Source organism: Mycteria americana, unplaced genomic scaffold, assembly GCF_035582795.1.
Source record: "Mycteria americana isolate JAX WOST 10 ecotype Jacksonville Zoo and Gardens unplaced genomic scaffold, USCA_MyAme_1.0 Scaffold_39, whole genome shotgun sequence".
Lineage (NCBI taxonomy): Eukaryota > Metazoa > Chordata > Aves > Ciconiiformes > Ciconiidae > Mycteria > Mycteria americana.
Window position 1 is genome coordinate 740214 of NW_027445626.1, and position 27128 is coordinate 767341.

Sequence of the window (27128 nt, forward strand, 5' to 3'; positions counted from 1 at the left end):
TCAAGCCCTTCCACTGGGCATGTCTAAATGCGCGTAGATGAATCCCATCCCTGGTGTTCTCGGGCCTTTCTAGCAGAGGAAAACTGTGAAAGCTAGTCTGATAGGGTCAGCCCCTCAGGAAAAAAAGTAGATCTTTCCGCAGAAGAAACATACACAAGCTGGGTCTCAGTTTCCCCATTTTTTAAACACAGAAATCATTATTTCCCTGTTCTTTCCTTCTCATAATCTGACCCCCTCTCCAACAATGTAATTACTTATTTGTTTCCCACTGGCTGACTTAGATATTGCAAACTGAGTCCTCCTATTTTCTTCTTTCTTGCAAAATAGAGCAAGGTGAGCTCATGGGACATGACTGAGCCCATCCAGCCCCAGCAGCGGGCTTTCCCCATTTCCTCGGCGGATGCATGTGCATAAGGTGGAAATGTTTCCGTCATCCTTGATTTGCACAAGGGCCCTGACATACTCCCACAACACACTTATTCCACTTCCACCCACACACATCAACTCCTTCCCACTTCCAGGCTCAAATCGTGGTTGCAAGAATTTGCTGCACTTCAGAAAAGGCCTTGAGCTTCGTGGATCTTCCTAGTGCTGATGGCAATCTTCCTGGCTCCCTCCAGATCTGATGGGGAGACTTCCTTCCTGTAACAAGGGCTTTATGACAAACTTTTATGAAGTGTTTGTCTTTCTGTGATTCTGATGTGTGGACGGAGTAGACACAGAAAAGAAAGATGTGCACCATAATGGATGCTGAGTGAAGTGCCAGTAAGAACCAGGTGAGATACCCCCATGGCTGTGGCTTCCTGGCAAGAAGTGTGTCCCGAGAAGGGATCCAAGCTCTGCCACTGTGGAGTGGGGAATCAGCAGTGTCCATGCCAGCTGGGGATGCAACCAGTGACTTTTCAAAGACCACCCTTCATCTGAACTGCTTTAGAGTTGTCCTTGAGGATGGGGTATGATGGCTTACATTGCAACTACTGATTGAACTGGCATTGCCCAGAGTGGCTATCAGAGATGCAAACTGCTATGTTGCAGCTATTGAGATTTAGGCAGATTCATGTTGGCGGGTTGTTTGTAGGTTGCTTTGTGTTGCTTTTTCTTCTTTTTTAGATACTGATCATCTTAGGGAAATCACCCAAGCACCTGAAGGATTGTTGAAGGTTTACTGCCAGAAGCCCCAGCCAATGTGCATCTCAAGAAATGAGATGCCAGAGGGCAAGGGGAGGATGGTTTGGGCACTGTCCTGGGATGTGGGAAACGGAAACGTGCTCCCCTCTCCCTGACACCTTGCCCCCAGTGAGGGCTGTGAGGAACTCTGCCAACTAGAGTTCCTCTGAAGTCACAGGGGTGTCAGGTAACCTACATCTAACTGCAGCCAATGTGGTCCTGACAGCTCAGCATTGCAGTTTCCATTTGAGCCCAAGGAGTGGTTTCTTTTTGAACTAGAGAGGAGTAGTTTCTTTTTGAACCAAAGGTGGCCAACGGACCACCGTTAGTGAGAAGGCACGTGGAGGAGGAGGAGGTGAGGTAGGAGGCAAGAGCAGAAATCTGGAGGAGGTGTAGGAGGAGGCACCAGGAGACAATAAGAGGAAAGAGGAGGCAAGAAGAGGAGGAAGCAACAGGATGCAACAGTAGGAGGAAAAAGGAAGAGGAGGCAAGAGGGGAAAAAAGGGAGCTCAGGAGGCAACAGGAGGCAAAAAAAGGAGCAGGAGGAGGAGGAGAATGCACCAAGAGGCAAAAGGAGGCCGCAGGAGGAGGAGGAGGCAACAGGAGTCGCCTCTTGTTTCCTTATCCTCCTTTTGCCTCCTGTTGCCTCCTCCTCCTCCTCTTGCCTCATATTGTCTCCTCCTTCTGGTACCTCCTGTTGCTTCCTCCTGCTCCTCCTCCTCCTCCTCCTCAACCCCCTGTGCCTCCTCTTCCTCCTTCTGTTGCCTTCCCTTGCCTCCTCTTGCCTTCTTTTCCGCATCCTGTTCCTATTGCCTTTTGTTGCCCCAATGTTGCATCCTAGGCCTCTTCCTCCTTTTGGCTCCTCATGCCTCCTGTTGCCTCCTCCTCTCCTCCTCTCCTCCTCTTCCTCCTCCTTTTCTTCCTCCTCCACCTCCTCCTCCTCCCCGTTCTCTTATCCTCCTCTTCCTTTTCCCCTTCCTCCTCTTACGCTTCCTTCTCTTACTGTTGCCTCCTCTTGCCTCTTTTTGCTTCCTCCTCCTTCTCTTCCTCCTCTTGTGGCCTCCTGTTGCCCCACCATCCTATGCCCCTACTGCCTCCTCCTTCTCCTGCTCTTCTTGCCTTTTCCTCCTCATCATCCATTTCCTCTTGCCTCCTCTTTCCTCCCCTTCTTCCTCCTCCTCTTCCCTGCTCTGCCTCCTTTTACCTCCCTCTCTTTCTCCTGATGGTGCATCCTCTGGCCTCCAGCAGACTCCTTTTCCTCCTCTTGCTCTTACCTCTTGTTCCTAATTGTTGCCTCCTCCTCTCCTCCACCTCCTTCTCCTCCACATTCTCCTCTTCATCCTGTTGTCTCCTCTTGCCACTTACTTTGACCTTTCCTAATTCTCCTCCTCCTCCTCTTCTTCCTCCTCTGCCTAGTACCTTCTGTGTCTTCCTCCTCCACCTTTTGCCTCCTGTTCCTTCTTCCTTCTTTTCCTCCTCTTGTTGCTTCCTTCTCTTGCCTCTACTTGCCTCCTCCTTTTGTTGCCTCCTCCTGCTGTGTCCTCCTGTTACCACCTGTTGCCTCCTCCTTCCCTTCCTTCTCCTCTTCCTATTGCCTCCTCCCACTCCTTTTGCCTTCTGTTGCCTCCTCTTCCTCCTCTTGCCTCCTATTTCCATTTGTTGCCTCCTCCTCTCCTGCTCCTGGTTCCTCCTCTTGCCTCTTCCTCCTCCTCCTCCTCTTGTCCTCTCCTCTTCTCTCCATCTCCTTCTCCTCCTGCTTTTCCCTCCTCTTTTGTCCTCTTGCCACCTCCTCTTCCTCCTGTTGCCTTCTGCTTCCTTTTCCTCCTCCTGTTGCATCTGGGGACCTTCTCTTTTTCCTCCTTGTCCTCTTGCCTCAAGTGCCCGCCTCTTGCCTCCTTTTGCTTCCACCTCCTCCTCTTAACTCCATTGGCCTCCTGTTGCGTCTTCCTCCTCCTCCTCTTTCCTCCTCTTGTGTCCTTTACATCCTGTTATGTCCATCTCCTTTTCCCTCCTCTTGCCTCCTTTTGCCCGCTCTTGCCTCTTATTCCCTCATTCTCCATTTGTGTCCCATTGCCTCCTCTTCCTGTTGACTCCTCCTCCTCCTTTGCTTGTGGCCTCCTCTTGCCTCCTCCTCTTTTTAATCCTGTTGCTTCTGTTGCATCCTTGTCCTCCTCTTGCCTCCTCCTTCTTCTGCTGCCTCCTCTTGCCTATTTCTTCTTTTGGAAGAGGCTGAGGTACTGAATGCCTTCTTCACCTCCTCTTTTACTACCAAGACCAGCCTTCAGGAATACCAGGTGCCAGAGATGAGGGGGCAAGTCTGGAGCCAGGCAGACATAGCCCTGCTGGAAGAGGATCAGGTCAGGGAATTCTTACGCAAACTGGGCATACAGAAGTCCACGGGCCCTGATGGGATACACCCATGAGTGCTGAGGGAGCTGGCAGATGTCATTGCGAGGACACTCCGAAGAATCTTTTACCGAGCATTGAGATGGGGATGTGCCCGAAGACTGGAAGAAATCAAATGTCACTGCTATTTTCAAGGAGGGCAAGAAGGAGGACCTGGGGAACAAGAGATGAGTCAGCCTCTCCTCGAGCCCTGGGAAGGTGATAGAGCAGCTAATCCTGGGAAATATTTCCAGGTACATTGTGCTGGTTTTCGCTGGGATGGAGTTAATTTTCTGCATAGCAGCCCGTATGGTGCCATGTTTGGGATTTGCGACCAACGCAGTGTTTATAATACACCAGTGTTGTAGCTATTTGCGGAAGAGTGCTTTCACAGCATCAAGGCCTTCTCTCTTGCTCTCTCTTCCTCCCCAGCAACTAGGCTGGATCTCTTCACAAGGGAGGACCAGGGGACGTCATTTAGCAAGGCAAAGTTTTACACAGTGCGTTGGTGTCCATGTCCAGGTTTTGGTAGCGAGGAGGCTGCACGTGTGACCTGTGAGAGAAGACCAAGGGCTGCCTCCATGCCAGACAGGGCTGGGTCCAGCCACCTCCAAAATAGACCCACCGCTGGCCAAAACTGAGCCCAGCAACAAAGCTGGTGGAACGGGTGTGAAAATGTATTTAAGAAGGGGCACAAGTGCCAGACTGGAATAGGAGTTAGGGGGAAAACAAAGTGTGAGAAACAGCCCTGCAAACACCATGGTCGGTGAAGAAGGAGGAGAACCACCCTGTCGGTGGTCCAGGCACCAGAGCAGATATTCCCCTGCAGCCCATGGAGAATACCACAGCACAGAAGGTATTTTCCTGCAGCCTATGGAGAAGACCATGGTGGACAATGTAAGCCCTGCAGTCTGTGGAGGACCCAATGCTGGAGTAGTTGGGTAATTCCTGAAAGAACTGTGGCCTGTGGAGAGCCCAGAGTGGAGCAGGTTCATCTTGAAGGACTGTAGCCTGTAGGAGGGACCCCATGGGAAAAGTGGGAGAAGGAAGGAGCAGCAGGCAGGAAGTGTTCTGGACTGACCACAACCCCATTCCCCATGGCCTAGCGCTGCTCAGAGGGGAGGAGGTAGAAGAGTTGGGAATAAAGGAGTGAAGCTGAGCTGGGGAAAAAAGGGTGGGCAGGAGGCCTTCCATGGGGAAGGAGATAAGGTCTTCCAACAGCCCCACACTTCTTCCACCCTCAGCCTTTGCAGTTACACGTGCCTGGCCTGCCCACCTGCTTTGCCACTGTCACATTTGGACTGAAGTCCCACACACATTTTGGCATGCCCAGTGTAAGCTGGCCTCCACCCAAATCTGGAGCCCACCTGGCCATGGAGGCAGGGAGAGGACAGGTCCCTCTGCCCAGGGCCAGGAACAGCTCTTCCCTGGGACCCTCCCCAAGGAATGCTCCTCATGTGTGTCAGCCTGTGGCCTGGCAGGGGTGGAACTGGGACAAGGGCTGCTGGGGCAGGGCTGAAGTACCTCAGCTGGCAGAGCATTAGACTGAACATCCAAAGGTCCCTGGTTCAACCGTGGGCTGATACAGTGCTATCCTCGCTCAGTTTTTCGCAGAGCCTGCCTGCCGCCTTCCAGCCTACCCTGGCCCTCCTTGCTCCTTCACCTCTTGCCAGAGCACTGTCCCTGCACTGTAGCTGCAGACCTGTGGGTTAGAAGCAGCCTTCCTCTTGCTCCACAAGTCCCCAGCCTTCCCCTCAACAGGACTCTACATTCAGTGCTTCTTTGGGGTGCTCTCCATCTGTCCCTCCTTCCCTGCTCCACAGCAATTGGCACCTTTCCTTTGTGGGGTCTCTGCAAAGACCTTGTCTCTCTCCTCTTTGTCATTCTTGATGGTGCACAGACTGCTCCCCTCCTCACACACATCCTTCACCTGGACCTCAGCTTGCAGACCAGAGCATACTGCCCATGGGGGAGGCCACTGTCCCCCCAGTCCCAGGGAGAGGCACTCCCTGGAGCTGAGGCCTGAATGGCAGCGTCCTCCCTCCAGAGGTCTGTCACAGCGAGACCTCTGATGTGCCAAGGACAGCTGGCAAAGCCGTGCCCAAATAGACTCACCCACCAGACTGCACTGGCTAGACCAGCTGCAGCCCCTCACAGCCATCAGTCCCTGCACAGAGGAAGAAAGACCTGCTCATGAGCTCCAACAAGCTGCTGGGCTCCCCTCTTGCAACCTCTTGCTGCTACAGAGCCCTGCTTGACCCTCAGGAACACAGTGACAGCTGTGACCCAGCACATCTCCCTCTGTCTCCAGCCTCACCCTCTCCCCAGTCAGGCCAAGGAATGGCACGTGCTGGACTATAGTCTCACAGCAACGTGCATGTTCTAACCCCGTACAGTTCTGCTGCCTCACGGCCGGCTCCTTAGGGATGCACCTGCAGAGAAGTTTGGCTTTTGTTGTGACTGAGCGCAAGTGAGAGGTGGTGAGAGGGAGAGACTGTCTGTCCAAGCACAGTTACTGTCTTGTCAGCTTTTAGCACGAGCTTGAACATGCTTGGCCACAGGGGTAGTGCCTGCAGGATAATCACTGCTCCAGAAGAGTCCTTCTACGCCTTTCTTGAGCAAGAATGGGAGAGTCATTGCTGAGGATGGGTTTTGGGGTCATGTGTGCAAAGCAGAAGAGGTGAGCAGTCCATCCCCTTAACTCCACTCAACCACTCCAGAAGTTCACAGGCACTGTGGTCTGCTTTTGATTCCCCCAAACCCTCTCTGCCAGGCAGGGGCTCAGCAGGGAAAACTCTATGGCATTGGGCAACACAATTGCCCCAGCTGTGCCACCATGAGGACACCATCCCTGCATGTGGTCAAACCATCAGCCTTTGAGTTACCAGCTGAACACACTCACCCACCCTGCCACAGAGACCCCAGCCAGGGCTGTCCCAGGGCACTGCTTTGCTGCCAGGACAGTCATCAGTGCTGAAGGAATGGGAAGGTCCCTGAGCCCAACCCCCATGCCCAGCCCCATGGAGATGGAAGCCTGCTCTTCAAGTCACCTGCAGGGATGCTGGGGAACAGAGGGCTGCAGGGGGAGGCCTGGTGCCTGGAGGAGCGGGTAGAAGATTTCTGCCACCACATCCCCTCCACGGCGTGCCCTGGGATGCCATCGGAGCCTGCGGGCACCTCACCCCAGGCAGGGCATTTCCCTCACCCTGTTGCACTGCTCCTGCTGTGGAGTTGGGGACAGATGTGGCACAGAGGGCTGTTGCCCTGGGTGGCAGAGGAGGCTCAGGGGAAGGGGTTTTCTCCTCTCCATCGACCCATCCCGCAGTGGGCCAGAGCGTGGGAGCAGCACCTGCAGCAAGAGCCTCCTTCTGCCCCATTGCCCTGCAGAGGCATTGAAGGGGCAGCACTCTGCAGTGCAGCCCTGTGCCAGGATCAGGCCCCAGCACAGAGGCAGTCCCAGCTTCCCCATCTCAGAAGGGTTCAAGTGCTGTTTTCTGCAGAGGTTCCCTGGGCACGCAGGGGACAACAGGACTGTGCTCGTCATAGACACATCACGGGAGGAGAGTGTCTCTCCTGCTGGCAGGTGTCAAGGGGATGTAGCTCAGTGGCAGAGCGCCTGCTTCGCATGTGGGAGGTCCTGGGTTCAATCCCCAGCATCTCCAGGGCTGCTTTTGCCCTGACTCCCCAGCCTCAGGCAGGTGCAGGCTGGAGCCCATGGAACAGCCCATGGAGACTGGGCTCCTGGCAGAGCATGAGGAGAGGGAATCTCAGCCCGTGTGTCCCAGAAAGTGGCTCTGCACCCTGTGCTGGGGCAGTGGGGAGCAGAGCTGCATCCTCACCATTGTGGGAGGTAATCCGTGGGCCATGATCCCCCCTGGGGATGGCTGGGGTGTTCAGGGGACTCGGCCACCTTAGGGCTCACTTCTGTGGGGCCACAGCCCAGGGCTTACCCTGACATAGCAGCTCTGGCATGGCCTCTGCACTGGGAGACCAGCATGGCCCAGGCAGGGCCTGGGAGAGAGCAGCTGGAAACCCGAGGGTGAGGAAATGGATGTTGCCGCTGGGGTGTACCACAGGATATACCAGAGAGCCATTTTGACTAGAAACTGCCCGTGGCCAGCAGCATGGAAATGTCTCTGTCAGCAGGATTATTCCCCAGGGACCATGGGCTCTCGCAGCCCCACAGCCTGACCCCGAGCCTGCTGTCCCTGAGATGTGCCCCTTGCCTACCACTGTGTCATCGTTCTCTGCTCCCCCTCATCAGCCTCAGGGAGGTGACCCAACACCTGGGCAGGCCCAGCTCTGGGTCAAAGCCCTCAGAGACTTTTAATAAGAACCAATATGGACGCACAGTGTAAAAGCGGGAATAAAAATAGAGGAAACTGCAGGCGGTTTCTGCTGCCCGTGGTAAAGGGAGATGTTTCCCTGGTGCTCACAGCTCTCCCAGCTGCACAGAGCTCTCCTCCCTCCTGGCTGCACCCAGCTGCACAGCAGGGATGGGCTCTCCTGGCCTGGGGCTCAGGGACTGTTGTGCACTAAGCTGCCGTGTCACAGCCTTTGTGTCCTCATGGGGGTGTGCCACAGACACCTCTTCAGCATCATCATAGCCCATGCTCCCCAGGGACAGGGACGAGGTGTCTCCTTCAGCTCCAGGGACCCCAGCACTTCTCCGGGAGCGCAGGCTGCCCCCTGCAAGCAGCAATTCAGGATATTGCAGTTGGCCCATGGGGTCTGTACATCACCTTCCTCCCTGCTCCTCACCACATTCAGCTCATTCTCCCACCCACAGTCCCTCCAAGGAAAACTCCCGTGGCAGGTTCCCCCTGCCCAGGAGGTTTGGGTGTCAGGACCATAGCGACCACCATGTCAGGACCACCATGGGTGGCACCAGGGATGGCACCCCAGGAACCAGCAGCGCTATCTTTCCCTCTCACCTCCGACTGCATCCCTGGAGCCTGCTCCCTCCTCTGGCACCCTGGGCATTTCCCAAGCTCCCTGCTCAGGAGCAGCACCCTCCCCAAAGTCAGGAACCTCCTTGGCATCATCATAGCCATCTGCTGGGTTGCCTCCAGGCTCAACAAGAATATCTGAAAGGAGAGGGGAGCTGCTGACAGTGAGAAGATATGTCCTGCAGAGCAGAGGATAGGACGATGCACACGGAAACACAGGGTTGAGACACTGGTGTTGGCAGCACCACAGGAGACCCCCATGTCCTCCGCATCTCTCATGGTGACACTCAGTGACACCTCTGTCCATCACATGTCTACAGGGAGACCAACACCTTCCTGTCTCCATTACCTGGTGCTGATTTCAGACCATCCTCCTCCTCGGTGTCCCCAGGGTACGGCTGCAGCTGGGTCAGGGATTCCTCTGCATAGGAGCCTGGAAAGATGCACAGCAGGTGGTATGGAGTGAGCTCCACTGACCTGTCTCATGGTCAGCACAGCCCCTTCCCTCACTCCTCAGGTGTCACATGGGGTGCAGGGGCAGGAAGAGAGGGGCTGTGCAGCTGGGACGGGCAAAGCTGGTGGCGAGATTGCTCCTCTCCTGGACCCACACCCTGGATGCTCCCCCACAGACAACACGGCCCCAGCGCTGCAGGGACCACAGTGTGGGGGGCTTCAGGGGATCATCTCTGGGTTGGGACCAGGGGAAAGGGTCCTGCAGATGTGTCTCCAGGGAGGACCCACACCTACCTGTGCGACGAAACCTCGCCTGCTTCTCCCACACTGGGCAGTAACCGATCTCCTCGTACACGGCCTCGGGAAAGAGCTCCTGAGCTCTCCTGGAGCCTGGGAACAGAGGCAGGGCTGGCACAGGGAGAGGCAGAGGGGTGATGGGATCCCACTGTGCTCCCCAGACCTCTTGCTTGGGCCAGCCCAGGACTGGTCTGACAGCACAGCCCCACTGCACTGTCCAGGCACGGCTGCAGCACCCCCAGTGAGGGCAACGTTGCTGTGGAGATCATCTGGGGCAGCATCACCCTCGCATCACCGTTTCGGAGAAAGCACTCATGGTCCTCTGGCCCCTGGGACATGCCCCCTTGTCTGACCCTGGAGCAGCTCCCATGTTTCCTCTCCACCTGGAGCTGCTCCCTATCTGCCCCATGGGTCTACAGCAGGGCCCCTGCCCTGCTATGGGTGGGGGCAGGGCTGGGCAGAGGGACAGGCTGAGGACCTGACACCTCGGAGATGGACCTTACTGCCCCACACACCTCCTGTCATCTCTGTTGCCCCAGAGCCCCTTCCAGCACTACCCGGAGCACTGGCAGCCTTGGCCATCCTCAGTCTGCCATTTCTCTCCTTGCCCCAGTGCTAGCCCCCCATGCCTCTGGGCTCTCTCTAAACCTTAATGCTGATGCCCCATGGCCAGGCAGTCAATGGGGTGGTGCATGGGACAGGTGGCAGCACACAGTCTCATCCCCTCCAGCTCTACCTGTGACCCTCACTGACACCCCACAGCCTTTGAAGGAGGCATCTCCCCCAGGGACTGCTGTGGAAGGACCCACCTCTGCGTCCCGACCTGGCCCTTAGCACCTGCCCAGCCAGGAGGGCCAGGAGCAGGCAGAGGAGGGCCCCCAGGATGATGCAGATGATGACAGGCACAGAGAATCTCCCACTGTTTGTCAAACGGCCCCGAGTGGGACCTGTATGGGCAAGAACATGGAAGGGGCAGCACCAGGCCTGGGAGAGGAGGGGGCAGCACCAGCCCTGACGACCATCACACAAGGCAGCACGGGGTGGAGGGTCCCAGGGGGGACTGATGGGCAAGCTTCCACCCTGCTGAGTACATTCCAACCTTCCCCAACACCCCCCCGCAACACCACCCCAGTGCCTCCTCCTGGGAGTTTCCCAGCCCAGCAAGGAGCCCCTTCCATCCAGGTGTGGGTCACAGCCTGGCCCCAGGGATACCCAGCCTCAGGCAAGAGGACCAGTTACCTGCTCGGGTTGGGGATGCTGCTGTCCTGGGTGGAGCTGCAGAAGAGGAAAAGGAGAGCTGGGCTGAGAGGGTGGGTGTGCAGGTATTGGGGAGCCTCCTCCCCAACACACTACGTGTGTGTCTGTACATGTCCCTGGCACATCCCACCCAAATTGCCCCTCCAGTAGTGCCCGAAAAGGAGACCGGGACAGGGCCCAGGGCCTCTGCTCTGGGTGGCAGGCAGCCCAAGTGGGACAGGCAGCCCATGGAATAGCCCTGAGGCTGCAGGGCCCCACGGACAGTACCCAGAGGACACCCAGTTCCACCCAGGCTGCTCCCTGCCTCGCACCAGGATCCTGCACTCTGCAGGAACGCTCTTGCTCTTGGGAGGTCAGGGGCCATGCCATGGCCAATTGGACGAAAGGCCTTCCCCAGCTCCCTGCCAATACTCCAGCAAGGGGTCCCAGCCCTGCCGCTCACCTGAGCAGCGCACAGCAGCGTCTTCCTTATGCCGGCAAGCACCACCATCCCCAGGCCGGGCCCAGCAGTCCTGCAGGGATGGCTCTGTCCCCCGGCACTCCACCTGCTCCAGCCAGATGGGGCCCTGCCCCATCCCAAATGCAGCCTCATTCAGGGCAGACACCGCAGGACCACAGCCCAGCTGCCTGCACGCCACCTCGGCATCCCGCATGTCCCAGGAGTCGTCGCACACCGTCCCCCAGGAGCCACGGTGCCACACCTCCACTCTGCCCGAGCACCCGTCCTCGCCTCCCACGGCACGAATCTTCTCCCTGTCTGGAGAAGGCAAAGACCTCCCATGGCACTGAGACAGCAGGCAGAGCCCTGCCACACAAGAAGGGGACACAGAGGAGCAGCTCAATACCTGTGCAGCTCGTGGAGTTGGGGCATGGGGCCAATGCCTCCGGGGACATTTCTGGGCGTGTCCCTGAAGAAAGAAACACTGAAGTGAAGGGGCAGCAGCATGTATGGGATGGTGCAGAAGAGAGCGAGGCTGAGCTCTTCTTGTGCCTCCCTGTACCATCTTGGTCATGGCAGCAACTGAAGCCCGGTCATTCAGGGGACACGCGCAGGACTGGGGGGACCCTGATTGCTCAGCCCCTAAAGGTTCCTGCTTCACAGAGCAGCAGTAGTGTGTCTATGGAGGGGAGGCTCTTCTGAAGCCTGTCTGGTCTCTTCTGAGACCTCCCCTGGAGATGCCTCTGCCTCCCCCAGGTGCTGCTGGCAACCTGGGTGACAACTGCTGCTCCACTTGTGTGGCTGCAGTCATGTTTGTGCCACCGGCAGCAGAAGGGTCTGACATGGAAAGGAATAGCCCCTCTGCATTTGGCTGTGCATAGAGGGGAGCAGGAGCTGGGGTGACACTGTGCCCGAGTGGCTCAGAGTTACCATCGCAGGTGATGTGGATCTCCTCTCGCAGGTCTTCACATGACTGCGGGTTCCAGGCAGCGGAGGGACACTGCCAGAAGGAGCTGGTTTTCTCCCCACACTGCACATTATCCAGCCACGCAGGGCCAGACACCTTGCCATAGGGCAGGCGTCTTTCCAGGGATCCTCTGTCCCCGCAGCCCAGCTCCTTGCATGCCAGCGACACCGTGCTGAGAGTCATCAAGTTGGAGCAAATGCTCCCCCACGTCCCGTTGTAGAAAACCTGCAGGCGCCCGGAGCAGCCGTCGCTGTTCTGCAGCCTGAGGGCCAGGAACTCTGGGAGGAAAGGCAGGAAGGGGGAAGAGGCTGGTGTGGGGCTGTGGGAGCCAGGACACCTCTGCACTCCCCAGGCCCTCAGCCGGGCAGGGGCAGGGCCAGCACGTGCCCCTTGCACCCGGGGGCAGAGAGAAGTCCCTGATGCACAGACACCCCTGCCCTTCATGCTAACACTCGGGGATGGCTGAGCTCCCCAGGGAGCCCCAGAGGGACTGAGGGTGCCCGTGCATGGGTGTCCACAGAACGGCCACAGGCAAGGGCTCAGAGGCAGCCAGGGACAGCCTTGGCCATGCCTGGCTCTCCCCACGTCCTGGCCTCCCCGGCAGCAGGCTCCCACCACAGCTGCCAGCACAGACCTGAGCAGATGACTCCCGCATCCTCTTTGTGCCCGCAGTCGTGCTGCCCCCAGGGCCTGGCAGGGCAGTCCCAGAGAGCAGCTTCGTCCCCAGAGCAGGTCACGCCATCCAGCCAGATCTGCCCAGATCCCTCCCCAAACCGAGCAGAGCTGGCCGCCTCCACTGCTCCTCCACAGCCCAGCTGGTGGCAAACGACAGCAGCATCAGCCACGTCCCAGTCGTCATCGCAGACGGTCCCCCAGCTGCCCTGGTAGTAGATCTCCACTCTCCCGGCACAGCGCCCAGACCCGTTCACCAGACGGACCCGCCGGCTCCCTGCAGTGGGGAGAAACCCCAGTGGCTGTCAGGGCATGGCTACCCACACACCCCATCATCTGGGGGGCCCATGAAGCACTGCTCACCCCAGCAAATGACTCCCACGTCCTCTGCAACCCCTTCTGCCAGTGCACTCTCGGGCAGGGAGGTGTTGCAGAGGGTCAGCTTGGTCTCATTCCCTGTGCACCGGACCCCTCGCAGCCCTACGGGGCCCATCCCTCGCTCAGGCTTTGGGGGGTTGTAGGCTGCCTGTGCCTGTCCGCACTGCAGCTGCTGGCACACCACGTTGGCCTCCTGCACGTCCCACTGGTCATCCAGGACCCTGCCCCACGTCCCGCGATGCAAGATCTCCACTCGCCCGTCGCACCGGCTCCCTCCACCCACCAGCCGCAGGGATGCAAAGCCGGCTGAGCCTGGGGAGAGCAGAGATGCCACAGAAATCGGCAGCACTGGGGAGCATGGCACCCTTCAGGGAGGAGGGCAAGGGGGACTTTTCCAACCAAACAGGACAAGTCTGAGCCTTGTGCTGACAAGAGGAGAGGGCAAAGCCCGTGCCTGCTCTCCAGCTCAGACCCAGCTCTGCTGTGGCTGGGGGCACACAGGCAGCTCCTGCTCCTGCCTGGGTGATGGGATGAGGCTCTGCAGGGCTCTCCGTGCGGATGGCATGTGGTTGTCTGCAGCCAGAGGGATGGAGCAGAGCCCCGCAGCCCTGTCCTGGGCTCATCCCACAGGAAAGAAACACAGGAGCCCAGGCCTGGCAGTGGCACAGGGGACTAAGCCGCTGCCCTGAGGGCAGGTGCCTGCCTCCATTCAGTCCTCAGCTCTCCCACAGTAGAGCCGTCAGCCAGAGCTGGCAAAGCCCTCCAGAAAGCTCCTGGGAAAGCAAGGCTTTCTGCAGGGAGAAATTCAGCCTGGTACTGCCATGGGACCCCTGCTTTGGGTGGCCATGTCACACACAAGGGGCAAACGGATTCAATGCAGCATTTTCCCAGCACTCACCTGAGCAAATGACAGCAGCGTTGTTCCCATGGGAGCACGGTGAGGCCCCCAGGGTGATCACTGGGCACTGTCCCAGGTGGACTTCAGTCCCGTCACAGTGGAATGAGTCTCTCCAGACTTGTCCGAGTCCTTTCCCAAAATGCCCTCCTCCAGGAAGGGACTCAGCAAACCCGCAGTTGAGTTGACGACAGAGAACGTGGGCATCCGAGAGATCCCAGCGGGAGGCACAGAGGGTCCCCCAGGTCCCCAGCACCTGGACCTCCACCCTCCCCGCACACGCCGTGCTGCCGTTCACCAGCCTGAAGCCTGTGTACTCTGGGGAGAGAGGAGGGCTGAGGGTGGATTGGTGCTCTTGTACCCTCAGAAGCTGGCGGAGAGGCCAGAGGCACAGCATGCCTTTCTTATCCCTCTGCACTATTTTCATGCTGCAGAAAACCCATCAGCCCTCCTGTCCTCACGCCCAGCCCAGCACGGTCCTTGCCCTCTTCCCCGACCCCCGGCATATCCCCAGTGTTCAACACCCCACCCTGAGTCCTTACGTGTGCAGGTGACAGCAGCGCTGTTCATGTGGGTGCAGGGCTGGTCCCTGCGGGACCCCCTGGGGCAGGAGATGAGGAGGGATTCATTCCCCACACACTGCAGCTCTCCATCCCAGATGGGACCAACCCTTTCTCCAAACTGAGCTGCCCCAGCGACAGACAGGGCCACACCACACTGCAGCTCCCTGCAGAGCACGTCAGCAGCTTTGGGACCAAAGTGGGAGTCACAGACAGTTTTCCACTGGTCCCCATCATGGATCTCCACTTGTCCTGAGCAGTGGCTCTTCCCTTCTACCAGCCGGACAAAGCCTGGGAAAATCAAAACCACTGAGAGCTCTCTGGCAGTTAAATGTCCACGTTCCCACATCACCTCCAAGCAAGCCATGACCAAATGGCCCCTTGCACAGCCCAGAGGAAGATGTTGGGGGAGTGTTGGTGACACAAACACATCCAGGCCCCCCAGCACCCCTTCTCTACACCATCACAGCTCTCAAGGCTATGTGTCTATTGCAGACCCACAGCAGACCCTGCAGACCATGTTGGCAACTTTGGGATCAAAGTGTGAGATGCAAACAGTTTTCCCAGCGTCCTCATCATGTATCACTGTACATCCTTAGTAGAGGCTATTCCCTCTGACCAGACAGACAGACCCTGGAGCAAACAAGGACCCCTGAGTGTTCCCAGAACCCTCTGGCAGTCCCCTGATCATGTCCCATCTGATCTCCAAGGTAATCAAAGGCAAAAAGCCCCATGACCATGCCAGCTGCTCTCAGGGGGTGCTGATGGCACAAAAACATCTTTCCCCCCCTGCTGCTCCTCAGAAATCAGCACAGCACTTGTGGGCTTGTTTCGCTCCCAAACTCACAGCCACAGGAATCTCTCAGACAAACTGCTGCTGCCCCAGAGACCTTGGGCTACCCAGCGCTGGTCCCTGGCCACTGCAGCAGCCAGAGCACTTGGAGTCTGGGGAAATGCTCCCAGGCGCTGTTGGCTGCTGCAGGCTGCTCTGCCCCACCAAGCTCAGGGCCCAGCGTGAGGAACTCCTTGGTGCCACCACAAATGCACCCCGTACCAGGGGGGTCTTGGTCCGTTGGGGTGCTGCTGGTAGATGAGACATGTCACAGGGTAAAGGTACAGTCAGGCTGTACCTATGGTCAGTGTCTGTGCCAGCCTCCCGCTCCGGCGCCTGCCGGGAAAGAGGTCTTCAGGGATGACCAGAGTGCACTGCTGGGCACGCATGTCCATGGCCAACAGCTGGGCAGAGGGCAGAGGAGTGGACAGAAGAGCAACCCTGGGCTTACACGAGCTCCCAGTGCAAGGGCAGGTACAGAGGAGAGCCAGTAAAGTGCTGGCAAACCCAAAAGCACAAGGCAGCCAGAGGCTGGGACAGACACGAGAGGCTGGGTAGCGAGGCAGCACTCCTGGACGGGCTTTTGTCCCCCTGGACACGCTCTTGTGGGGTGACCCTGGGGGAGGAATGAGGTGCCACGTGCCAGCCTGTTCCTCTGCCCATGCCCAGCACTCCTCCTCTCCAAGCAATACCTTTGCTTGGGCCAAGGGACCCTTGTCTGCCGGGGGCACAACCCAAAATTCCTCATCCATCTCATGCCCTTCCCCAAGGCTGTGGGTGGCTGCATGAGTCACTCTTGGCGCCTCTGGCATGGGGGGACCTGGACCTCACTGCTCCCAGATGGGTCCTGGGTGAAAGGGAGGAGAAAGATGGGAACCAACAGACACATCAGGGCAGGGCAGAGGGATTCATCTGAGCCACCTCGGGGACCAGGCAGGGTAGGGGCACCCTGGGGCAGGTTCCCACTGGGCATCCCCAGGGACCGAGGACATCAGCAATGACAGTCCCAGCTCGGCAGTTCAACCAGCCACACCGGGCCCTGCTGTGACGTTAGCCTGTTGCTCTCTTAGTGTACACCCAGGTCCCTTCCCATGTCCCAGACCCAAAGGTGGAGAACAGGCTGTCCCCTTATCTGAACAAATCACTCCGGCGTCATCAACATGAACACAGCTATTTTCACCCCATCCTGCATGTGGGCAGTCAGACAGGGCAGACTCGGTGCCATTACAGCCAACATCATCCAGCCAAATGGGGCCAGATCCTGGCCCAAAGACTCCGTACTGAGGAGCTCCAATAGCAGACCCACAGTCCAGCTGCTTACAAACCACTGCAGCATCCTGCATGTCCCAGTAGTGACCACACACGGTCCCCCACTGGCCCTGTTGTTTCACCTCCACTCTCCCAGCACAGTGGTTGTCGCCGTCCACCAGCCTCACGTCCACAGCCCCTTCAAACACTGACACAGGACCAGTCAGGACAGTGCTGAGACCCAGCACTGTGCGTTTGGGGGAACCCCTGCTCGGGTGGAGCCAGAGGTGCCAGGGTGGGAGCCCACTGCCCTCCAAGCTGTCCCAGGGCAGTGCAGGGCTCCGTTCTATCCCCACGGGCTGTGCAAGGCTGGGGATGCCCAGCTCCAGACCTGCTGGGTCATTTGGGGCCCCACAGACTTTGGCACTTCCTTCCACCCCAACGGCCCCCTGCAAACTGACCCCCGGCTCATACCCACCCAGGGCACCCGCTCCTCCCCAGACAGCACCCTGAGAAGAGACCTGCCCCCACCACGGCTCCCCCAAGCACACACTGCTGCTTCTGCCCAGGTCCTGAGCTCCCCTGGACCACAGCCTGCCCTGGGCATCTCCCAGCTCATCCCCCACCCTCACGCCTTTCTGTGTCCCCTGTGGTGCAACAGGATGATGCCAGTGAGCCCTCCCAACCCATGCCCCCTCCTTGTCCTCGGGTATCAGCCCAGCCGTGCCCTTGTCTAGGATGCCCCAGGAAGGTCACCTCTCTGCCAGCCTGTGGGAACAGGTACCCCAGTTCCCTTGTCTCCACAGGCACAACCTGCCCCCCCTCAGGCTGGAGCTCACCCAGTGTTCAACACCCCACCCTGAGTCCTTACGTGTGCAGGTGACAGCAGTGCTGCTCATGTGGGTGCAGGGCTGGTCCCTGCTGGACCCCCTGGGGCAGGAGATGAGGAGGGATTCATTCCCCACACACTGCAGCTCTCCATCCCACATGGGACCCACCCCTTCCCCAAAGTGAGCTGCCCCAGCAACAGGCAGGGCCACCCCACACTGCAGCTCCCTGCAGACCACGTCAGCAGCTTTGGGACCAAAGTGGGAGTCACAGACAGTTTTCCACTGGTCCCCATCATGGATCTCCACACGTCCTGAGCAGCGGCTCTTCCCTTCTACCAGCCGGACAAATCCTGGGAAAAAACAAATTAACTGGGAGTACCCACAGTCCTCTGACAGATACAGGACCACATCCTGCATCACCTCCAAGCAAGCCGTGACCAAACCACCCACTGAACATCCCAGAGGAAGCTCTTGAAGGACTCTTGGTGACACAAACACACCCCACCCCCCTGCACACCTTCTCTACACCATCACAGCACTCAAGGTTATATGTCTGTTGCAGCACCAGGCACTGCTCGCACAATCTGCTGCTGCACAAGGCGCCCTGTGCTGCCCAGCATGGTCCCACCAGCACTGAGTGGTGTGCGCAGTTCGGGTCCAGGAGAACTGGCCCAGGTGATAATGACTGCTGCAGCCTGCTCAGCCCCTGCAGAGCTTGTGACCAGGCAGGAGCATCACCTTGACGCAGCCAGAAATGCACCCTGCTCCCAGGGCTGTTCTGGGCTGTTGGGAGGTTGCTGTTAGGGGGAGATGTCACAGAGCACGGAAATGGTGCAGCTGTTACCATGGCTGGTGCCTGTCCAGCCCTCTCCGATGCCTGCTCGGAGGGGGTGTCCTCAGCCAGGAACACAGGGCTCTGTCCAGAGGTGCACAGGTCCCAAGCCAACATCCAGGCAGAGGGACAGGAGACCTGCATGTCCCCCTGGTCTCATGCTGGCTCAGAAGGTGACAGAAGGCACTCAATAGAGTCAGAAAGTGCTGCCAAAACCTCTGTTTTAGCACAGGGACCCTCAGCACTGTTGTCTGGGAGTTGGCAGAATGGGTGGAGACCAGTGAGGATCAGTGGACACCCCAGGGCAGTGATGGAGGATTCATCTGCAGCCCAAGACACTGACTGAAGAGGGGCTGAGACACTGCGGCAGGGTTAGTTCAGCCTGGGCTAGGCTCCCTCTGGGCTTTTCCCAGGCACTGAGAACACCAGCAATGACAGTCCCAGCTCAGCAGTGTGACCGACCACACTGGACAGTGCTGCAGTGCCCACTTGTTGCTCCCTGAGAGCACACCCAAGGTTCCTTCCCCCGTCACGTCCCCAGAGGTGGGGAATAGGCTGTCCCCTTAACTGAACACATCAGCATCATGAATGCAGTTATGTTCACCCCATGCTCTGTGTGGGCAGTCAGACAGGGCAGACTCGGTGCCACTATAGCCAAAATCATCCAGCCAAGTGGGGCCAGATCCTGGCTTGTTGCTCCCTGAGGGTGCAGCCAGGACCCTTCCCCTGTCCCAGATCCAAAGGTGGAGAACCAGCTGTCCCCTTACCTGAGCACATCACTCCAGCGTCGAAACTGTGAATACACTTATTTTCACCCCATCCTTTGTGCGGGCAGTCAGACAGGGCCAACTCGGTGCCATTACAGCCAACAGCATCCAGCCAAATGGGGCCAGATCCTGGCCCAAAATGTCCATACTGAGGAGCTCCAACAGCAGACCCACAGTCCAGCTGCTTACAAACCACTGCAGCATCCTGCAAGCTCCAGTAGTTACCACACACGGTCCCCCACTGGCCCTCATGTTTCACCTCCACTCTCCCAGCACAGTCGTTGTCGCCGTTCACCAGCCTCACCTCTGCAGCCCCTTCAAACACCAACATGGCACTGGTCAGGAGAGCTCCAAGCTGCAGCACTGCAGGTCTGGGGGAACCCCCTGCCCAGGCCATGTCAGAGGTGCCAGGGTGGGAGCCCTCTCCCCTCCAGGCTGTCCCCAGTGCGGTGCGGGAATCCCTTCTATCCCCACGGGCTGCACAAGGCTGGGGGTGTGCAGGTCTGGCCCTGCTGGGTCATTCGCCATCCCACCGCACAAGGCACCTTGTCCCACCCCAACGGCCACCTGCCCCCTGCCCACGCACACCTGCACACTGTGCCCAGCCCTGCACAGGGCACCCGCTCTTCCCCAGCCCAGCACCCCCTGAACAGCCCCGTGTACACAGCCCTGCAGCTTCCCATGCAAACCACCTGCCCTGCCACCATCCAAACCCAACCCCACCCCCAGGGCTTTCCCTGTTCCCACCTAGACCACTCCAGTGATCCCCACACCCACATCCCCTCCTCGCCCCTGGTGTCAGCCCAGCCCTGCACTGGGACAGGCCCCCCAGGAAGGATGTCTCTCGACGCAGATGCCCCCGTTCCCTTCTCTCTGCAGGGCACAAACTGCCCTCATGGGCTCAGGGCTCCCCTGGAACAAGGGGGCAGTGAGCAGCACACAAAGCCTCTGGGGTACCCCAGGGGCTGGCAGTGCCCTGGGGATCTCTGCCTGCTGCCACCCCCAGCTAGGCCACCACCGGCTCCAGAGGCACAGTGCTGGGGAACGGGGGGTCCCCAAAGGCTACCCCAGGACAGGGTGTCTCTGCGTCCAGCCAGGCACAGGCTGCCCCAAACACCGGAGCCCTGGAAAAGGACATGCTCTCTCCCATCCAGACAGGCAGGCACAGGCTCCATGGACTTGAGCACCTTCTGGCCCTCACCTCAGTAGCACCTGCAAAGAAACCCCATTCCTGGACACATCCCGATGGCCATGCTGCTACCCGCTGGGCCTGGGCTGGGGGACAATGGAACTGGCACTTACCGCTGCACAGCTGTACCCAGAGGAGCAGCCCCAGCATCCGAGGGGACAGGACTCCCTCTGTGCCCATCCTGAGCCTCCTGCCCTGCCAGCACATCCCTGCTCTGCCTCACGCCCTGCCACGGCTCCTGGGGACTCCTGGGGACAATGACGACAGCAGGGCAATATATCTCTGCAGATGCCAGCCCAGCTACAGGACGAGCCAATCAAAGCAGCAGGGCCTTTTTCGACATTATCGGGAGCTATCTCCCCTCCGACACAGCCCGGCCCTCCAATGAACTTCTCCAGCGCCATTCATGACCATATATGAGAGACGGCTCTGCTACAGGTGTCACGTCACCGTGGTGGGGGGCCGTCACAGGACAGGGCTGCTTGTGTGGGGGTAAATGGATTTTTCACCCCCTCAACCCTGCTTTCTCAACCAGGAGCACTGAGCATCTCCTATGCCAGGCACAGCCAAGAGCCCAAGGTGAGAGTGTCCAGCCACCCTCGTGCCGTGGGAAGCACAGGGCTGGGGCTGCGCCGGAGGCTGTGTCAGGAAGGGAAGGACACAGCCCCTGTCCCTGCTACAGACGCCGCTGTGCTGGGAGCAGCAGCTGGGAAAGGGCCTTAGCCCAGGCCAGAGCCCCGTCCCAGGAGTGCTGGCTCACCCTTCCTTCCCTGGAGAGCCCCATGGAAGGTCCCTCGCAGGAGCCGGAGCTGGGACATGTCCCTGCCCTGGCAGCAGACGTGCAGCCCAGAGGCTCAGACAGATCCCTGACTGTCAGCGTGTCACCGAGGGGCCGTTATTCCCCGCGGGCGCATCGGGAGCTCCAGCCTGCAGGTGCACAAACCACAGCCCACGTGGCCTCGCAGCACTCCCCACGCTCCCCCCGCAGCGCCCAGGCAGGAAGTCTGTGGTTTCCTCCTGGCGCCGTGCCCAGGCACATCCCTGCGGGGTCCCCGAGCCACCCCCACCCCGACTGCTCCAGCCAGGGCTGCAGGGGCTGCTCCTTCGGCCTCGCAGGCACGGGGCCGGGCAGCTCCCGTCCTCCGTGAAGCCCTTGTGACAGCACATGGCCGCTCTGCACCGAGCCCCACAGCCACGGGGTGCCATCGGTGATGTGACCACTGCCACTGCTGTGTGCTCATGGGTTATCCTGATGGTGACCTCACACCCTCCTACTGCTGGCACTGTGTGTGCATGCGTTACAGTGTCACACGTGTGTGTGCGGTGTATGGGCTTCTGCTGATGATGGTTCTTCCAAAAAGCCGTATTTGGGCGTGGTCAAAATATTGTTTTGGTGGCATCAGAAGTACCTACAGAAGCCATGTGCCAGCTCCTGGCCTACCAGCTACTCAGGCAGCAGTGACATCATAAGCTCATGCACAGCCCCTGGCCTATCTGCCACTCAGCCACAGAGGATGTCATAGCATCTACCTCTGATATTGGCCTGCTCCTGGCCTATCGGCCATTCAGGCACCAATGACCTCAAAACCACCTACAGAAGCTATGGTCCTGCTCCTGCCCTACCAGCTCCTCAGGCAGCAGTGACTTTAGAAGAATCACCTACACATGCCTTGGGCCTACTCCAGGCCTATGAGCTACTCAGACATGACATGAGACACATGAAAGACCAGAGACAACCATCCCCAATCCCAAATCCTTGGTGTCCCTCAAGGACCAGAGAACCCCAAGACCTTGGTGTCCCTCAAACCCCAAACCACAAGACCTTGGTGTCCTTTAGGGACCATCAATGACTACCCCAAACCCCAAGACCTTGATGTCCCTCAAACCTCAAGACCTTGCTGTCCCTCAAAGACCAGAGATCATCTTCCCCATTCCCCCCATTCCCAACATGTTGGAGGGGTGCTGGTGGCCTACCTCAGCACTTCGTTTCTGCAGTACCCCCACCAGAGAGGACCACAGGCTGTCCCACTGCTGGGGGGCTTAATTCACCCTGGGGTTTAATTGCCCCCACCTGAAAAACTCAACAGCAAGAAGGCCTGTGGCCGCAAGATCAAATGTTGGGCCTGGCAGCTCCGTCAGCCCCCCCCGCAGTGGGGGGACCTCCCCAGCCAGGTAGGGTGGGGTGTCCCCCTCTTCTACCCCCATGTTTGTACCCCCATTGATAGCCCCCCCATTTATTGCCCCCTATTTTTAGCCCCCCTATTTATTGCCCCCCCCTTTTTAGCCCCTCATTTATAGTCCCCAATTATAACCCCCTCATTTATCACCCTGATTTATACCCCCCAAATTATAGCACCTGTTTCTTCTCCCCTTATATACCCCCTGTTTATACCCACCATCTATTACCCTCCCCATATATATCCTCCTATATACCGCCATATATACCCCTCCCTGTATATTGTCTGTATACCTCCATATACACCCCTCCCCATATACACCCCTCCCCATATGGACCACTTCCCATAAATACCTCCCCCATTTATAACCCCGATTTACAACCCCCTTTTTAACACCCCCATTTAAACCCCCATTTACACCCCTCCCCATATATCCCTACTACGTACCCCTCCCCATAAATACCACCCATTTATACCCCCCTTTTTAACCCCCCATTTATAACCCTATTTACAACCATCCCCATATATACCCACTGTATATACCCACATTTATATACGCCCCTATATAACACCTTATAGATATAGTCTCAATATATACCCGTGTATATAACCCCATATACATATACTTTCCATATATACCGCCCATATATACCCCCCTATATATACTCTCCATATATTAACCCTTATAGTTTCCACATATCCCCCTCCCCATATATACACCTCCCCTTACATAGCCCCTATATATACCCCCATTTACCCCCAGTCCTGTCCCACAGGGGAGGTGGAGGTAATGGGGGGGACCCCCTGGTGGGGGTGCTGCCAGGTGAGAGTTTATGGGGTCCCTCGGGGGGGGTGGGGGGAGCACCCCCATGGACCCCCCCACGTTGCTCTTTGGAGTCACAAAATTACCCCCGGGGACCCCAAATTAGCCCTAGGGATGCCCAAAATGCCCCAGGGACTCCAAAACTGCCCCAGGGAAACACAAACGACCCCAGGGTCCTCTCAACATATACCAGGAACCCAAAAATTAACCCCAGGGATTCCAGAAGTGCCCCTGGGACCCCCCAAATTTCCCAAGGGATCCCCAGCTTCCCCAGGGAATCCCCAAACTACCCCCAAGGACCCCCAACATCCCCAGGGACCCACAAACTGCCCCCAAGCACCACAAATTACCCCCAGGGACCCCAAAACTGCCACAGGGACCACAAAACTGCCCCTAAAGCCCTTTGAACTATCTTCAGGGATCCCCAAAACTACCCCAGGGACCCCCAAACAGTCCCTAAGATCCGTTGAGTTGCTTCCAGGGACCCCACATTAGCCCAGGGTCTCACAAAACCACCCTAAGCCCCCTCGACCTACCACCAGGGACCCACCAACTGGCCCAGGAGCCCCAAAGTGCCCCAGGGACCACAAAATTGCAAAGGGACTCCAAAACTACCCCCAGTGACAAGCAAACTGCCTCAGGGACCCCCAAATTACACCCACAGACCTCCCCAAACTGCCCCAGGCACCCCAAAACTGCCATGGAACCCCCCAGCTTCCCCAGTGACTCCCAACATCTCCAGGGAGACCCAGATTACACCAAACTACCCCAGCGATCCCACAAACTGCCCCCAGGGACTTGCAGATTAGTCTCAGAGACACCCTAAACTGCACCAGGGACCCCCAACATCCCCAGGGACACCAAACTTCCCCTAGGGACCCCAACAGATACCCAACTGCCCCAGGGATGCCCAGAATTACCACAGGGCCTCCACAAATCACCCCCCAACATCCCCCAAATCCTATCGCCCCTATATCCCCCCCTCCTCCACCTGCTAAAGAACCCACATCCCCAACTAGCCCCCACCCCACCCCCCGGATCCCCATCCTCCCCCATAAGCAGTGACTGGGAGGCAGACCCCAAAGATGAAGATTTATGGGTGGAGTTGAAAAGGCTGTGGGAAATGAAGTTGGAGGTCACAGGGACGTTTTGGGGAGACCCCCACAGTATTGAACCATCTCCGTCCTCTTGCTGGGCTCAGTGTCTGTACTGGGGGAACATCCAGACCTGCATGGGCTCACACATGCCCACACCCTGGCAGACCCCAGAGCAGGGCTGTCTGCAAACCCTCATGGGGGCCATGGCCAAGGCAGGGAAGGGGTCGGGTGCTGGGGTGGGCACTCAAAGCTGGGTGGCTGCAGGGGAATGAGGCACTGAGGTCGCTTGTGGGAACTGTGCCGGGAGGATGTTTCCCCAGCCCTGAATGCACCCTGTCCCAAGTGGTGGTTGCACCAGCAGAGGTCTAGGGCCACATGTGGGGATGCAGGTGTGGGCCAGCCCAGGGACAGGGACAGGGATCTCAACAAAAGCCACGATGCTGCAAGAACCTCCCACACTGATGGAAACTCTAAATTGCCCTCAATCCCCAGCCAGGCAGGGCTGTCACCCCAGTCACTGCGATTGCTGTGGAGACCCAAGAGACATGCTGGGCTGGGAGGTGCAGGGCAGCCAGGACTGACCCCAGCACTCCCAGGAACCTCTCTGCAGCCACAGCAGCTCTCCACAGCTGGGACAAGACTCGCTGATGCTCTCTCCATGGCCAGGGGTCTCTTGGGGCTGTAGCCACTGGCACTGCCTGCTGGGAACCCCAGACCTAGTTCTGAGCCCCAGTGCCCTGCACCACAGCTCTTAGCACCTCCCTTCCCATGCCACCATCCTCTCTCAGGAGCACCACCAAGTGCATTACTCCCTGACCAGGTATGCAGAGGAGCTGCTGGAGGTCTTCTCTGCTCACCCTTTCTGACCAAAACCCTGCCTCGGTGTCAGCCCACAGGCACCACCACATTCCCTCTGTGTTAGGTGCTGCGTGTCTCCACATGCCCTCCTCTGAGCCCAGGCAGGGACCCCCAGGGTGTCTCTCTGCTCAGAGCTGGCCACAATGCCTGGCTGTGCAGTCACAGGGGATCCTGGTGTTGCCACACTTGGAGAGAAGGTTGTGGTTGTCCTTGCTTACAGTAGGCATGAGGATGTGTCTGGCAGTCAGGAAGGAAAGACAAGGACAAGAGACAATGCAGACAAGAAGCAGGCAAGGAAATTTCAAATGAGGTTTAAGGAAAAAATGCACACATTTATAGTTGATTAGTACTGGGTCCGCGGTCCAGGCATTCTCAAAACTCAAGTGGGAAAAGCACTCACCAACCTGATCTAACGGACAAGCTCTCCCTGCTCAGAGCAGAGCGTAGCACTGGACACCTCCACCGGTTCCTTCTGACTCTTCTTGGCGGCACCTCTGGAGATGGCCTAGTCTAGTCTAGAGCGGGATGCCCAAAACAGGGTCCAGCTGGATTTTGAATATCTCCGTGCATGGACACTCCACAACCTCTCTGGACAACCTGTTCCAGTAATCAACCACCCTCACAGATGAAAGGTGTTTTGTTGTGTTGAGAGGGAAGTTCCTGTGCTTCCCTTGCTACCCCTTGTCTGTCACTGGGCACCACGGAGAAAAGCCTGGCTCCCTCTTCTTCATTCCCTCCCGTCAGGTATTGATACACATGGACAAGATCCCCATGAGCCTTCCCTTCTCCAGGCTAAACAGTCGCAACTCTCTCAGCCTCTCCTCCTGAAGGATGCTTGTGTGCCTTCATCATCTTTGTGGCCCTTTGCTGGACTCCCTCCAGTCACTCCATGTCTCTCTTGTACTGGGCAGCCCAGCACTGGACACAGCACTCCACACGTGGCTTCAGCAGTGCTGACTAGAGGGGAAGGATCACCTCTCTCCACCTGCTGGCAAACCTCTCCTGAACACAGCCCAGGAGGCTGTTGGCCTGCTTTGCCACACAGCCGCACTGCTGGCTCGTGGCCAGCTTGTTAGCCACCACGACCCCCTGATCCTTCTCTAGAAACCTGCTTTCCAGGCAGTCAGCCCCCAGCCCCCAGTACTGGTCCATGCCGTTATGCCTGCCCAGGGGCAGGACTTTGTCTTTCCCTTTGTTGAACTTGATGAGCTTCCTCTCTGCCCACTTCTCCAGCCTGCCCACGTCCTTCTGAGCGGCAGTGCAACCAGCCGCTGTACCAGCCACTCCTCCCAGTTCTGTATCATCCACAAACCTGCTCACGATGCCCCTGGTCCCATCCTCGAGGACTCCAATCAAAGGCTGAATAGAACGGGACCCACATCAACCCCTGGGCTACACCCCTGGTGATTATCCTCCAGCTGGACTTTGTGCCACTGGACACAGCCCTCTGGGATTCAGGCACTTTTCCATCCATCTCATTTTCCACTTCTCTAGTCCATACTTGCTCCGCTTGTCTACAGGGGTATCATGGGAGACAGGCTGACAGCTCCCTGCATCCTCCTTCCTGCCCTGCTTCAAGATAGGGTTTACATTTTCTTTCTTCCAGTCCTCAGGAACCTCGCCCAATCCCCACAACCTTTCCAACATGATGTCAAGTGGCCTTACAATGACATCAGCCATCTTCCTCAGCACTCACCAGTGCATCCCCTCAGGTCCCAAGGACTTATGCACGTGCACTTTCTTTAAATGTTCCCTAACCTGAGACTGCTGCACCAAGGGTAAGTCTTCCTTGCCCTGCCTCTGGTCTTGGGGTCCTGGCATTCCTGAAGGTTGTTCTTACCAGTAAACTCAGAGAGGAAGAAGGCATGGCCCTTTCTTGGCCCTTTCTGTGCTCTCTGTCACCAGGGCCCCTGCCTCATCTAGCAGCAGGCGCACATTTTCCCGAGACTTCCTTTTGCTGCTGGTGTCGTTGTTAAATCCTGTCTTGATGCCCTTCATGTCCAGACTGAATTACCAGATTGAGGTCGAGGTGGACTTTGTCTTTCCTCACACTCTC

General features: G+C 58.0%; 1 protein-coding gene and 1 non-coding gene across 2 annotated transcripts; one reads left to right on the forward strand and one right to left on the reverse strand.

The window, feature by feature from the left end:
- Positions 1-27070, reverse strand: LOC142403577 (CD5 antigen-like). Its single transcript, XM_075489824.1, has 11 exons — positions 26975-27070; positions 26393-26431; positions 15550-15655; positions 15320-15502; positions 12950-13276; positions 12549-12863; positions 11878-12192; positions 7392-7476; positions 5870-5984; positions 3459-3509; positions 1-69 (listed from the first exon to the last, which is right to left on the reverse strand). Exons 1-11 carry the CDS (start codon positions 27068-27070, stop codon positions 1-3), a joined length of 1701 nt encoding a protein of 566 aa, XP_075345939.1.
- TRNAA-CGC (transfer RNA alanine (anticodon CGC)) lies at positions 7143-7214 on the forward strand. The gene has a single exon. It is a non-coding gene; the product is annotated as a tRNA-Ala (tRNA).
- Positions 27071-27128: the final 58 nt, after the last annotated feature.